This window comes from Eubalaena glacialis, chromosome 10, assembly GCF_028564815.1.
Source record: "Eubalaena glacialis isolate mEubGla1 chromosome 10, mEubGla1.1.hap2.+ XY, whole genome shotgun sequence".
Taxonomy (NCBI): Eukaryota; Metazoa; Chordata; class Mammalia; order Artiodactyla; family Balaenidae; genus Eubalaena; species Eubalaena glacialis.
The window spans coordinates 74,374,781-74,390,012 of record NC_083725.1 but is presented as its reverse complement, the minus strand read 5'-3'; the positions used below and the strand labels follow the sequence as shown (position 1 = coordinate 74,390,012).

The window sequence follows — 15,232 nt, the reverse complement described above, 5'->3', positions numbered from 1 at the left end:
TCAGAATTTCCCTATAGATGTTTCCCAGGTTCTTGTTACTGTTACCAGAGCTTTGCACCACTTACTGATAGCCTTGGCCTCCTTGAGGTTGGCTGTAGATATGGACAGGAAAGAGACCAGTCTACTCTTCAGTATCTTAGGACATGTTACCGACCTCATGCTGTCTGCTAGGTGTTGTGGGAGCAGGTCCAGCAGGCCCAGCTCAAAATAAGCTGCAACAGAGTTTCCACAATTCTTCCATGGCTCAATCTGCGTGCTCTCTCTTCTCTATCATTATATTAACTCACATTTCATGATGTGCAATAAGTGATCAGGAAAGGGGAGTCGGTATCATACAAATGTGATCTCTACCCCTAATCTGGAAAGTTTTGTGTTTGGGGATTTAATCTTGTGCATATCTTGTGACATACAGCACATGACCATTATTACTCAGAATGGTCCCAGAGGGATTTTGGTGCTCTTAATGCTTGGCACCAAGGACCTCACTGAGAGTCATCTATGTAGATGAGATGACTGCATTAAATATACATGTAAAATAGGGAAAAGGTGAAAGAGTCCAGCTCAAAGGATTAGACAGTCATATATTACAAAAGGGAATGCAATGATCATTGGTTATTCTTATCCAAAGATAAGGAAATACAGAATATTAGAGAGCTATGTTAGTGCATTACCAGGACAACAAGAGGACGCCAAGGGATGCAGGCCAGGGCATGTTTGAGATAGTCCTTGGCCTCTGGCCTCAGTCCCTTAAGCTGGGCTCTATGCCTACTTTATCCCATTTGGTTTGAGCATTCCCCCCCATTGCTCTTTTTCCTCACCTTTTTTATCTTGGGATTTAGACTATACAGCAAATTGAAGGCTTTTTATTGAAGACCATTGAAATACCAAGAAACATATAAAAAGCAAACTTTTCTTTGGAGAAGTAAAGGGTATTTAGCTCATCTACTTTTAAAACTGAAAATTAAGAATAGAAAATATAAGCTTTACTAAAGCAGTTAAACAAATAATAAGGGAAGACTGTTGGGGGAGAAGAAAAAGAGATGAGAAGAAAGAAAAAGAGAGGAGAAGAAGAGAGAAAAGGTCAAGAGAGACAAAGAGCAGGTGAAGGAAGGACAAAGAGATGGAAGAACAGAATGTGGGAGAGATCAGGGAAGGGGGTGGGCACAGAGAAGGGCAGAGGCAAGCAGGCCAGAATGAAGAGTGTGGCTTTGGTGCCAGAGATCTGGATTCTAAATCTGTAAAAATCCTATGTCAAATATCATACTTAGTGGTGAATAGTGAAAGGATCCCCCTGAGATTAGGAATGAGAGTAGGATGGCTACTGTCACTACTTCTATTCAACCTCATACTGGAGGTCTTAGCTAGTGGAGTAAGGCAAGAAAAACAAATGTAAGCAAAGGGAGAAATAAAACTCAGTAGTCATAGGCGACATGATTTGTATGCACAGAAAATCCCAAAGTGACTTTAGTAAGGTCCCTGGATGCAAGTTCATGAACGCAAAGAGAAATGGAGATTTATAAAATTATGTTTTCAGTAACATAAAAAACTTCAGATGCCTTTCTGAGCTTCATTTTTTCTCAGGTGTAAAATTAGGGCTACGACAAAAATAACAATAACAATAATAGCAGCAACAGCAGCTGGGATTTATTGAGTACCTACTGCCAGACATTGCTCTAAATGTTTACATGGATTATTTCTTTTAACCTTCACAACCTTTTAATGTTTGCTGTGAGGATTAAGTGAGGAAATATATGTAAAACACTTAGCAAATTGCCTTGTGTATAATAAATTCTCAATAAATTTTAGCTATATGAAAATAGGCAGGTACTTCCCTGGTGGCGCAGTGGTTGGGAGTCCGCCTGCCAATGCAGGGGACACAGGTTCCAGCCCTGGTCCCGGAGGACCACACATGCCGCGGAGCAGCTGACCCTGTGCGCTACAACTACTGAGCCTGTGTTCTAGAGCCCGCTCGCCACAACTACTGAAGCCCGCGCGCCTAGAGCCCGTGCTCCGCAACAAGAGAAGCCACCGCAATGAGAAGCCCGCGCACCGCAACAAAGAGTAGCCCCCGCTCGCCGCAACAAGAGAAAGCCTGCGTGCAGCGACAAAGACCCAACACAGCCAAAAATAAATAAATAAATAAATTTATTTTTTTAAAAATAGGCATTATTTTAGAGAAACTCATAGACTTAGTTGTTAGTAGAACTAAGCTGCAATTCATTTGGCTTACAATTTGTGGAATAAACAATCATGCATTGTTGTTGTTTTAAAAAAATTGTGAATAGCTCATTAATTCATTTATTCAGCCAAGCACTGCTCTTGCGTCTAGAAATACAGTGGATAAGCAAAACAGACAAAATCCACACTCTAAGGGAGTTTACAGTTTAGTAGGAGAAATAGATATTAACCGAATGGTATCACAGATTGTGCTATGAGAATAAGGTCCAGGAGTTATGAGAGCATAAAAGGGGGGAGCTGGTCTGGGTTAGAGCGAAAATTCACAGGTGAGCTGAATTCAGAAGGTAAGTGGAACAGGGGCAGGGCTAGGAGAATGTTCCATGCAGAAGAAGCAGTCGGTCTGAAGAGAGAGGTTGGCATGTTTCAGGAACTGAAAAATTGTGTGAGTGGCTGGAGTTCAGAGAATGAGGAGAGAGCTGTTGTATGGACTGTGGCTGCAAAGCAGGACAGGGAAGAGGGCATCAAGGCCTTAGGAGCCTTGTTGAGCATTTTCTCCGTGGAGCGCAGTACAGTTTTATGCAGAGGACTGATGTGGTCAGATTTGTGTTTTGAAACTCTCCACTGAGGAGACCACTACTGTAGTCTGGGAAAATATGAATGTGTAACCCAGGCTAGGACACCAGCAGCAGAGGGGAATAGTGGGAATATTTAAGAGATGTTTAAGGAGTGGAATTGATGAGGTCTGGTATCAGCTTGGGTGAGGGAGGAAGGATGCTCCACTGATGTCTTCCTCCTAGGATTCAGCTTGAAGAACTGGGTGACTAGGGTGACATTCACTGAGGTGAGGACAGTCTTTTCTTCACTGTTAATTAGCTTTACTAACTTAATATGGAAACTTGAGAGGGTATTTGAAGTATTTCTTTTCCTGTGGAAATCTGAATGTCTTATTCATGGGAAAAAGAATGACAGGTTTATGACACTGATTTTGGAAACTTAGAGATATTTACTCCTTGTTTCCCCTTCGATTTTCAAAAGATGTCAAATTATTATATCTTTTGTCTTAAAAAAAAGGCAAGGATATCAAACTTATAAATTCCTGAAGGTTGCATTTAGAACCAGTCTTCCCACCGTCTCCCTTCCATCAAATCTCTTTCTCCAACCTGAAAAACTGAAATGGATTCAGTGCAGTATCTATGTCTGTAACTTCTTTTTATCAAGCTTTTAAGTCTCTTCTGCCTAGGTCACCAAGCAGTTAGAAATGAGAAAGGATTATGGGGGTTGGAATATTATTGCCTCATCCAATGATTGTCCAGATTGTCCATATTAAGATTTAGCTGCTCTGATGTTCTCTGCCTCTGGTTTAGAATGTCTTTGGCAGGTATAGCAGGGCTAGAAAAGACCTTCACATCTCTTGGTCAAAGTCTTCAATCTGATGCTGGTGGTGCTGGAGTTGATCTGAACAAGGCTGTGAGAAGGCTCTGGAGTTTGACCCAGGTTACCCAGGACTGACTGGGGCTCCCCAAGCCTTGGCATTATCTCAGAGAATGTCTGCAACAGATCAGGGTTTGAGCCTTCTGAACTTCCTCCCATTTTTATGTAGCAGAAACTATCCTGTAGGACCCCCAGAAGGGAAGAGAGGCCACTAGTGCTGTAGTCAGAGGGGAATGTGAAGTGGGAGGTAGTCCTACAGTCTGATCCTTTGCTTAGGTACTGGAAAGGGCGTGAGGGATGTGGCTGATTGTGTGTGTGTGTATGTGTGAGTGTGTACCACCCTCAGGTCAGGTGGTAGACTGTCCCTCTCTCTCTCCCTCTCTTCGTCTGTCAGTCTGTCTCTCCCTCTCACACACACACTCACACACACATGCACATGTGCATGCACGCCAGTGTCCTCAGCCGTGCCCGCCTCTCTGTGTCCACCAGCCTCCTTGGTGTAGGGGAATGGAAATAGGACTTCATGTGCTGTCTGAGTTCCCTGCAGCTACCAGACTCTGAGGCGGAGTGAAATCTGAGCATGGAACTCTTGTGGGCTGCATCTGTCCCCTCCCTCCCACCATTCCTAGCTAACAGCCTGACTGTCCCCTGTCTTTGCTCCTGCAGCACTCCACTTCTGTGAGCATCATGGGCTTTTCCAACACACTGGAGATGGAACTGTCGTCTACCAGGCTGGCGAGGACCTTAGAGCCACAGATCCAGAGTGCGAGCAGCCTGACAGCTGCCCCACCCCAGGTGGTACCAAGCCTGCTGAGTGGCCCCCCACCAACCGTGTCCAGCCTGGTGGGCGGTCAGAACCAGGCTATGCCCAGCCTGACAGCCAGTCACCTGCCGACCATGCCCAGCCTTGTGCATGGCACACCCCACTCCATGCCCAACCTGACGAGTGATCCCTCCCAGGCCATCACAAGCCTGGCAAGTGATCACTCTCAGACTGGGCCCAACCTGATGTCTGGTCCCACCCACACTGTACCAAGCCTGGCAACTTGTCCTCTGCAGAGCGTGCCTCTGGCTTCTAACATGCAGTCGGAAACCGGATCCAGCTGCAGTCCTGGCTCTGGCCGAACTTCAGGGAGCCTGTGCCCTGGGGATGGGGCTGACCCCTCCCTGGGGAATGCCCTGTGTAAGGTAGGTCTTGGGGAAATGCCATTCAACTTCCTCTGCTCGTCGTTGGGCAAAAGGGTAGCCCCTGAAGGCCTTATTCTGGCCTTAGCTTAACAGCTCTGTGACCACCGACAGGAAAAACGTCTGATTTCTTTGATTCTTGTTGGCCTTTCACTTTTGAAAGATGGAAAATGAGGATTCTACCTGCTTCACTGACTCTCTGGGACAAGGCCCCACAGTCCCTGGTCCGGACACTTCCAAGGATTTGGCTATCCCCTCAGAACTGGAGGAGCCAATTAACCTCTCTGTGAAAAAACCTGCACTGGTCCCAGTGGTCAACAAATCCGTGGCCCTGCAGCAGTACCGCAGCCCAAAAGGTGAGACTCAGCAGCCTGCCTTTGGTGCTGACCACACACTTGAGCAGATGGGCTCAGCACTGCCGTGAGAAGGAGCTCAGCAGAGCTGCTCTGAGCCTGAGGGAGCAGTGCTTCTCTCGGGCTAAATTCACTTCTCCCCCCAGAGCTGACTTATTGATGCCTGTTCTGTTTCCCTTACGGTGGCCATGACTGATCCAGGCATGGCCAGAAATGAGCCTCCTTGTAAAATTCCCCATGCAAAATTTCGGGGGTCTGGGTTATAGGTAGGGGGAAACAGGAAGAGCACATCCCAGAAGGGCTAGCCTTGGCAAAATATTTTAGGGGAAAGAGCATGTCTGACTTTGGAGTGTGATAGATCTAAGTTAGCAGACCTGCTCTATCTCTTTATGTTTGAACCTGGGCAAGATACCTAACCTTTCTGAGTTAGTTTCTTTCTCTGTAAATGGGGCTAATCATAGCTACTTCATAGGCTATTGGGACAAATAACTACAGTGAAATCACTTGATGACTTACTCTGTAGTAACAAGAATTTGCCTTGCACCTGGCATCAATGTAGATTTGTGCCTCATAGTAAAGGGAATTTGGACTGGTGGAGGTTGGCTCTGATTCTCTTCTCAGCTACCCACACCCCTTCTCAAATGCAGCTAGGCTAAGGCTCCTTCCTTCTGGAGAAAGTGAGGGAGTTGGGAAGTTAGCAACTGCCTAGTGAGCATTGGGGGCCTTCTCATTTCAGTGTATGATTCATAAATGTTTAGTGTGTAATGATCAGTCTATTTCCTACATATTTAATAGATGAAAATGAAACAATCTTTCTCTTTTTTTCCTCACACTGGTTCTTCTTAACTACACAATAATGTAACCCCGAATTTTGAGCAATTAAATTTTTGAACCCTGCTTGCCCATAGAAAGTGCTCAGGACGGTGTCTGGTGCTGAGTGGGCGCTCAGTAAACGCTAGTGTCCTCCTCTTTCCCCACACTGCTCCCTGCCCATCTACACAGACTGCACTTCTCAGGGGAGGGTTCCCGGGAGCCTCTTGCCCCTGGAGGGTGAGCTGGATTCTCAGGCTGTGCTGAAATCCCAGCACTTGGCTGAAAAGGCAGGGGTTGGACAGAATGACTCCTAAGAGCAGGTGACACCAGTGTATGTATGGGGAACAAGTGATTTCTGAGCTCATTTTGAGGGTGAGAAGCTGGCCCCTTGGCACCTGACCGAACCCTCACCCCCAGGCAGCCTCTGAGTGTTACCTTTGTTTATCTTTTTAAAAGAAAGTGGCCTTCTTCCCCCCTCAGGAGGGGGAGATATGGTAGGATTGTCACCACTATGAGTGATTACAATGTTGGTAACAATGGTGTGACAGGTGTGTGGCCAAAGTATGAGTAGCAGATATGAGTAGAAGGTGTGGGTGACAGGATGTGTTATCATGAGTGTATTTGTTTGTCTTTTGCCTTAGAGTGTGAGAATTTTGAACAAGGAGCCCTAGGCCTGGGTACAAAAGGGAACCAGAGCATCAGGTAACAGACGCTGGGCCCACCCTCCCTCTCTCACCCTCCAACCTCATGTCCTGGGAGGTTGGCACAGGAAGTGAGCATCCTTGATGACTTAACTAGAAGCAGAAGTTTGCCTGCAACTGTCTTCTTCAACCCCCAGACCCTGGAGATGGGTGTGTGGTTGGGCGTCTGGGATGGTTGTGGGAGGATGTCCTGGCTCCTGCGCTGTGAGGCATGCAGTCTGTGCACAGTCCTCCCTCTTCAGGGACCCCCCCCTTCTTTGATCAAAGGGCTCCCAGGGGCTGGCAGGACCTGGCCAGGCAGAGCTGGTAGCGGGGTGGAATAGGGGCCTGTAGAGGGTTGGACTGAGGAGATCTTGAGCAGCAATTCAGTTGTGGGATCATGGATGAGCCTGACTTAGAGGTTGGGGCCAGAGGAGGCTCCCACCGAGACCCAGGGATGTCGTTCTTGCCCTAGACCCTTCAATAGTGAGCCCAAGATTCCCTATGTGCGACTGGAGCGGCTCAAGATCTGTGCTGCCTCCTCAGGAGAGATGCCTGTGTTCAAGCTGAAGCCACAGAAGAATGAGCAGGATGGGAGCTTCCTGCTGATCATTGAATGTGGTACTGAGTCCTCCAGCATGTCCATTAAGGTACCACTTTTCTCTGCCTTCTCCTTGAACCTTGGCCCAGCCTAGGAGCCTCTCTTTCCTCTCTGCTACTGGGAGAATTCTGGCTCTGGCGTTGTTCTGAGTCTCTGAATGGGGCTGTAGCTTAGCCAGACCTTGTACCCTGCTACAAGTGGTCTGTGAGATGCGCACTAGGAGTGAGCTGTCCTAGTGTTCCTGGGGCTTGGCTGTCTTGGGGTCCTGGAATAAGTCGGTGCCCAGGGCTTGTCATCTTTCCTCTCCCTCCCTCCACCACTTGGTGCCGTGCTCTGACTGCTCAGACTCACTTCTTCCCCAAGGTCAGCCAGAACCACCTGTCTGATGCCATCCAGGCCCCAAACCTGGGGGGAAGAAAGGTCACTGTCACATCTCTGGCTGGGCAGCGGCCACCAGAAGTGGAGAGTGCATCTCCTGAAGAACACAGGCTCATTCCTCGAACCCCTGGAGCCAAGAAGGGGCCCCCAGTACCAATAGAGAATGAGGATTTCTGTGCTGTGTGCCTCAACGGGGGAGAGTTGCTGTGCTGTGACCGCTGCCCCAAAGTGTACCACCTTTCCTGCCACTTGCCAGCCTTGCTCAGCTTCCCAGGGTGAGTCATGCCAACCCCAGGCCCTGGCCAGGATAGCATGGTGATCTTCCAAGGGAGATTATTCCAGGCTAGGCCCACAGAGCTCCCTCAGGTGGACTTCCTCCCCTCTCTGGGCCTGCATGAATTACAGGTCTGTGACTTCGTGGCGCTATAGCTGTGTGTCTTCTGCACACAGACAGGTGGATACTTCCCTTCCTCCTCTGTTCCCAGCTTCCTCCTGTCCAGATTTGTCCCTCTACCCCTCTCCCAGACCCTTGCTAACTCCTAGTTTTCTGGATTCACTAAATCCTGAGTTACTAAATTTCTTTCAAGCTTGTGGCTAGGAAGCCATTCTCTACAGGGCAGGGCTAGGGACTCAGTTTCTCATGTCACCACCCCCCAAGCTTGTCTTGGAGTAGTGGGACAAGGGAGGGGGCTCTGGGCAATGTGCTGAGGGCTAACTTGGCCTCACTTGCCTCTGCAGGGGAGATTGGGTGTGTACCTTGTGCCGCAGCCTGACCCAGCCTGAGATGGAGTACGACTGCGAGAATGCCCGCTATAACCAGCCTGGAGTGCGGGCCCCTCCTGGCCTGAGCGCGTGTGACCAGAAGGTAGGGAGGGGTCTCTGGGGCAGCCTGCCTGTGCCCATGGGAGCTGAGTCTTTTCTGAGGGGGTGAGAGGCCTCTCTGGATCCCTCTCTTTTGGGCTATGCCTATGGGGGTTGACTATGATTTTTCTTCTGCCAGCTGTTTCCCTCTGGCCTGGGCGGCTGAACTGTGCCTTAGTATAGTGACTCATACCCTGTGGGACAGAGCCATCAGGGTCACTATCGTTAGTCCTTACTGAGGTGCGGCCAGAACAAAGTAACACGGTTGCCAACTCTGCTTTCTGCAGAAGTGTGAGAAGCTGGTACTGTCCTTGTGCTGCAACAGCCTCAGCCTGCCCTTCCACGAGCCTGTCAGCCCGCTGGTAAGGAAAGCCTCACCGCTTCTGCCGGCTACTGGACTTTCTGCTCAGAGCGCCCTGGGCCTGGAGCAGATCGTGGCGGTGCCCAGGGTGGGCTCAGAGCGTGGCCACTGGAAGCAGGAGTAATTTGTGCATGGCGTAGGGGACCCGGGGGCCATGGCCACTACAGCCCCCCAGCCAACAGCTGCTGCTGCGTCAGACCTGACTTGACATGTAAACCACTCCTCCTTTTCCCTTTCTCTTTGTCTTTTCCCTCCACACATTTCTTCTTGCTGCCTTTGTCTTGTGTTTTATTATTTCCATTCGAACTCATTCTCTCTCTCTCCTTCCTTCTTATCCTTCGCTCTTTCCTCTACTTCTCTCTTCCTATTTGCTTCCTCTTCTCTCCTCCCGCAAGGCCCGGCATTACTACCAGATTATCAAGAGACCCATGGACCTGTCGATCATCCGGAGGAAGCTGCAAAAGAAGGACCCAGCTCACTACACCACCCCGGAGGAGGTGGTATCAGACGTCCGCCTCATGTTCTGGAACTGTGCTAAGTTCAATTATGTATGTCTTCCCTGTTTTCCCTCTTCCCTATTTCCAGTGACCCCAAGACTGTCATGGCTGGGCAGAAGTGTCTGGTTTGGGCCTGGGCTGCCATGAGGAACTGGGAGCAGGCCTCCTGGGGCCTACCGTAGTGAATGTTTATAAGCTCTTTCCCACATTTGGGCCTCAGCATGGACTCAGAAGGAATATGGGGGCTGCTAGTGACTGGCCATCTGTGGGTAACTGTCAGGGTCACGTCTGCTTTAAGAGCTGATACTAAACTGGTTATCCTGGGCCCTGAGGAGAAAATGTAAAGTTCCAGACATCCAGGAGACCCAGCCAGGCTTTGCGCTCTCTGTATAGCTCTTGAAGGGCCTGGAAGAGATGGGCTGGTGGAAGGGGGCCAGACCCTCACTGCTCTCCTCCCCGTTCAGCCCGACTCAGAGGTTGCAGAGGCAGGCCGCTGCCTGGAGGTGTTCTTTGAGGGCTGGTTGAAGGAGATCTACCCGGAGAAACGGTTTGCTCAGCCAAGGCAGGAGGACTCAGACTCTGAGGAGTCTAGTGAGAGTGGGAATTCCACTCCCCAGGGCTTTCCATGGCCCCACTACATGCAGGAGGGCATCCAACCCAAGAGGCGGCGGCGACATATGGTAAGGAGGTGCTGCCAGCTGGCAGGCAGGTGGGTGGGTGATTGGGCTGGCAGGGGGCACCCACGCAGCATGTACAGAGTAACCGGAAGTGAAGCTGCTCAGGTGGCACAAGAGAGTGGTGACAATGAGCCCTCACTTCCAACCCCTTAGCCTAAGACAAAGGCAAGGCAGTGCAGGGCTCATCAGCTCCAAGGACCACTGAGGCTCAGAACCCTGAGACATGGGTGTACCTGCCCAGGGTCACCCAGAAAATTAGCAGCAGGACCAGGCCTCCTGACTCCCAGCTCAGTGCTGGTTACTCCACACTGTGACGCCCATAAGAAGAGAAGGACCTGGTCTCAGTGCCTGATCTCAACTTGGGTTTGGGAGAAAGGGAGAGTCTTTTCAGCCCACTGGTGTAGAGAAGGAAGGAGAGGTTTTGCTTGCAGGAAAGACATCTAATCTGACCTTTTGTCTGGTCTCACCTGTGCAGACCTGAAACATCAATTCAGTGCTATTTAATTCCGCTGAAATGTATTGCCTGCCCACTGTGTGCCAGGGTCTGACTAGCCATCCCCGGCTGTTTGCAGCACTTGGCACACAGTGTTCAGTGGCTTCAGTGCGTTTTGCTGTTGCATTCCTGGGGTGGAATAAAACACTTTGGCTCTGGGGAATCCCAGTCTGGACAGTTGGCCTTTTCACGTTGATAAACCCTACGCTGGGCCATTCTGATTCCAAATATTTTTTTCTTCTTTCAGGAGAATGAAAGAGCAAAAAGAGTGTCGTTCCGCCTGGCCAGCAGCATCTCCCAGGTGTGAGGGCTGGAAGGAGACCAAGTACTCTGGCAGCTGGTGCCCCATCCTGTTGACCACTCCTCCCCACCTTTCAGCTCATTCTCTTTGGATTGTGGATGTGAGACAAGTCTTGTTGAGCTCATAGTGCCCTTCTTTGCCGTTTGCATCTTACAGCATTTATTTTGGAGCCATAGTGCATCCACTACAGAGAATAAACAGCAAAGAGGGGGGGTGTTCCCTATTACCAGAACGATCAGATGTGTAGGGTCCACTTGACAAGACCAAGCCCAGTTAGGCTTGGGAGGACCAAACTTCCTTGGTGAATTCTTTCTGCTGAGGAAGGCAGACATTTCTCACCTTTCAGTGTGCAGGGCTCAGGAGCAATGTATATATCTGAACTCCTCCTGGGCCCAGAAGAGGGTAAAAGAAGGGAGAGAGGTTCTGACATATGGCAGGCCTGTGATCCCTGGCCCAGCACAGCCAAAGACTGTCACTGTTTGCCTTTGTTTGGCCTGCTCGGACAGAGGCACCTGCCCTGGACAGGGCAATGAGGCTTCTAGAGGCCATAGGTCTCAACTGGTGCCTATTCGGGTTCTAACGGTTTTCAGGGTATTTGTTTTTCATGCCCCCTTTCCTGATGCTGACTTAGGTGGCCTATGTGAAGCTCTGGATAGTATGGCATTCTTGATGGGGCTGGGTGGCTGTGCAGAGACCACTTACATCTTTAGGCTCAGATTTCACTGGCAGGCTTAAGAAGATGTTAACTTCAGAGCGTGCCATCTGTGCCACTACTTTGGTGTCAGAACCTGCTTCTTAGAAGTGATTGTTGGTGGCCACCCCTTCATTATGTCCATTCAGAGGTCCAGACCCTGAGTTCTGCTTGGGAGAACTATGAGGAAGCTGCTGTCTGCTTCACATACAGAGGTTCCAGGCCAAGGAGAATGACCCACAACCAGCTCACTCTGCTGGGTCTCTCCTCCTGCTTAGAGATCCTAGTTCTCAACTTCTCCACTTCACAGAGCCAAAGATCAGAAGTGAGTCCTCTGACTCGCCTGCCCTCAGGCTGTCCACAGCCCAGAAAAAGCCAAGACTCTGCTGGCAGCCCTTTTTTTGTTGGAGGTTGGAGAAGGCCAGAGGGATCAGCAGGAGCCAGACCTAAGCATTCGTGGAAGTTCTATCTGGGGTGGAAAAGGGGAAAACTGAGAGGCGAGAAGCCTCTTTGGTGTCCTTTGGTGACCCTGAAGCAACTTCAGGACTTTATTTCTCCTAGAATGCAGAGAGAAGTGTTCTGGAGGTCACAGGCACAGGAGCGGAGCTCCAGGCTGCATCTCGGATGGATTGTTGTGGTCTGTGCAAGGTGTTTGGGAGGAAAAGGCATAGGCAGATGCTGGGGGTCAGGCCACCTCACGAGCAAGGGCTTGGTTGAGAAGGAACCTATTGCTGATGTTGGCTTGGCCTGGGGACAGCTCTCCCTGGTCCTGTCATGGCTTAGCTAATTTCAAGGGGGCTGTAGGTCATGGCTTTACTTTTGCTAAGAGATGCAGTTTAAGGAAGTTCTTATTTGTAAGGCCCTTGTTAATGGGATAATTTTGATCAGAGAAAACATTTCTTCTCTCCTTGTGAGTGGATGGGACTGCTCGTTTCTTTTCCACCCAGGCTGAGAGAGCATCTTCACTTCAAAGCAGACTGTGCCCACTGACTTGCCATTCTTTCACCAGCACATGCCAAACTCTCCTAAGCAGATGAACTTCCATAATCCTGTTTTCTAGTTTGGGGTAACTAAGTCTTGAATAATCCAGTAGCCAGGCAATCTTTGCATGTAACCCTCTACTCTTTGGAGCTCACGTGACTTTATGGTTTGGGCTCTGACCACTTCCCTTTCAATTTTCAAATCCTTTTCTCTGTTTAGTTGGCTTGGCAAGGTTCTCTCTGTAATTACCTCATTAATTCCTCCTCTTGGTCATCTTTCCTTTGTGTGGCCCACCTTCACACCTCTGAATGAGCTTCACCAGTGTTTTGTGTTGGGCAGCTGGGTGAGGGCTATGACAGGCTCAAACCCAATTGACATCTTTCCCCAAGACCAGCTAGAAACCACAAATATGAAGCAAAATACCTAGTTAAGTGCTTGGCTTCACTTCTATCAGTGAAGTTCCCAGCTTGGGTGTAGCCTGCTGGGCCAGTGGACCTTAGTAATGTGGTAGAGAGTCACATATTCCCTTCCCACTGCAGAGACCCTGCATGCTGAGAAGCTCCCTTTAGGCACCTGAGCAGTGGGGGAGGGGTGGGAGGTAGGGTGTCCTTTCCTCCAAGGGTGCGAGGCCCTGGCCCACCATCCCTACGTTGGTTACCCCACAACAGTGCCCTCTCCCTGGCTTTTCCTGTGTACCTAGCACCAGTGTTTTAACTGATGGTTTTGTTTTGTTTTTGCATGCAGAAAACAACATGATGTTTCAGAAGTTGAACAAAAGGCTACTAGCTGAGTGACTGACTTCACTGGCTCTTTGCTAACATTTGAGCTAATCCTGTTTTTGACTTATTCCCATAATGGCCCCATTTTAGAGTCAGTTAAGTCCTTTGGTCATTGACAAAGTCAGGAAATGGAAATACAATGAGTTCTGGATTCTTATGGTATAGAATGCAGTCCTAGAAGAGAAATTGGGTTTCTTGGGTATACTGAGAAACAGAAGAATGGAGTGGCTTCGGTTGATGCAAAGGAGATTTTAGTGCACTCTTCTAGAAAATGGGTAGGTTGGCCTTACCTAACTTACAGCGATTGCCAGCTACACACCCTGCCTGTCTTTGCAGGTACCCCGTCCCTAGCAGCAGCCACCAGATCCTCTGTAGGCTCTGCTCCACAGAAGACCCTACCATCAACCCTGGCGGACTCTGGCTCTCTGTACCCATTTCTGGCAACAGGTCTTTGCCTTGCCTCTAAGACCTAGACCTCTTCTTGTTTGTTCCTGGGCTCTGCTCTGCTTTCTCTCTCACTCCATGGTGTCACCTATAGTCTTCTCTTCTGAACTCCTGAACTGAGACTTTGTTCCTTTTGGATTACCATCCCCTATGCTTCCTCTTCTCCCACTCCTCCACTGCTATTAAATAAATTGCCTGCTCCTTTAGCCCAGTTCCAAGACCTTAGCTTTCTGTTCTCCCAGTCTTTCAGCTTTCTCCTGGACTTCTTCCTCTCCTGAGCCTAAACCCGTGGCCCATGACACACTGACGGTTTTGTCAGCATCCTGAACTTCCTCATCTCCTCCAACTTTTGCTGAAACTATCAACCATTCTCCATTTTCTGCATCAACCTAGTTTTTGCTCCCTCTTTCTGGGCCCCTAAGCATGAAAAATTCAGAGTTGACAGTCTCAGTTGGGCTCTCAGTATTGATTGGTGTGTCTTTGACTTGTTACTACTCTGCTTTCTATCCATGCCCTTCATCTTTGCTGTCAGCAAATGACTGGCCTCATTGCCTACTTCACAGAAGAGAGGCCCTAAAGCAAAAACTCTCCTGTCCGTGTGCTCCTCTCCCCCTCCCATCCCTCTGTGTCTGTATCCCTCCTCAGCTCCTTTCCAGTTGCTCACATTTGGTGCTCTATTCTTGAATCCTGCTATATGTCTTCCAAGACTTTGCTCCATTGCATATCCCACTGCTCCCATTTTCCAGGGTCTTCAACCTCCCTCTCCATTGATTACCTCCACATAGCTTACAAACAAACAAAGTTCTCCCCAAGATTAAAACAAAATTTCTTAGAGTCGCACTTACACTTAGAGTTTTTTCCTCAATAGCCAAGTTTCTTTAAAAAAACTTTTCATTGATTTCTTCTTCATCACTTTCCAATCCTCTATAGATTTTCATAAAAGTCACCAGTGACCACCCAGTTGCCAAATCAAGTGAATACCTTTCGGTCCTCAACTGTCTTGAACTCTCTACAGCATTTCACATCATCTGCCACTTCCTGTTTGAAAAACCCTCTTCACTTGGCTTTCATGACAGCACAATTCTCTGGATTATCCTCTTACCTTTCAGCCACACAGGCTGAGCCTTCCTTGAAATATTGACAGGGGGACACATCTGTAGCTTTCTGTGGTCTCTCCTCTTGAGGGGTAGGATAGTCAGGAGGAAGCACAGCTGCTCCTGCTCCCTACCCTCTGTGTCTGCCTGTTCTCTTTGAGTTCATTTCTTCTCCTGGACTCAGTTCTTCTCATGCCAAGCATGTGTATGAGCTCTGCTGGGAGGACACCATCTGTGATTGTTTCTGTCTGTCCCTCCCAGTGCAGCACAGAGACAGATTTTAGCCATGTTTGCTAAGAGGCCCCATATAAATCAGCCCAAGAATGTGGACTGGATCTTACCAAGAAGAAACTTGGTAAGCTGGATTACCCAGCTGGTGGGCAGCTCTTCACCAGGATCCTCATACCAGTTAGAGCCTGCCTTAGTCGGTAAGG

The 15,232-nt window shown here is 49.1% G+C and overlaps 1 protein-coding gene across 2 annotated transcripts in view; it reads left to right on the top strand.

Annotated features, from left to right (window-relative positions):
- Window positions 1-13,326, top strand: part of TRIM66 (tripartite motif containing 66) — a 32,527-nt gene extending 19,201 nt beyond the window's left edge. Inside the window, exons 10-19 of one of the 2 annotated variants that reach the window (XM_061201417.1) lie at window positions 4,276-4,797; window positions 4,958-5,150; window positions 6,602-6,662; window positions 7,116-7,290; window positions 7,605-7,894; window positions 8,358-8,484; window positions 8,768-8,842; window positions 9,237-9,389; window positions 9,803-10,018; window positions 10,756-13,326. In XM_061201417.1, coding sequence (XP_061057400.1) covers window positions 4,276-4,797; window positions 4,958-5,150; window positions 6,602-6,662; window positions 7,116-7,290; window positions 7,605-7,894; window positions 8,358-8,484; window positions 8,768-8,842; window positions 9,237-9,389; window positions 9,803-10,018; window positions 10,756-10,815 — 1,872 coding nt within the window. In that variant the 3' untranslated portion in view covers window positions 10,816-13,326. The remainder of the gene's footprint in view (window positions 1-4,275; window positions 4,798-4,957; window positions 5,151-6,601; window positions 6,663-7,115; window positions 7,291-7,604; window positions 7,895-8,357; window positions 8,485-8,767; window positions 8,843-9,236; window positions 9,390-9,802; window positions 10,019-10,755) is intronic. The other variant, XM_061201418.1, reaches the window with a different exon arrangement.
- The last annotated feature ends 1,906 nt before the right edge of the window (window positions 13,327-15,232 follow it).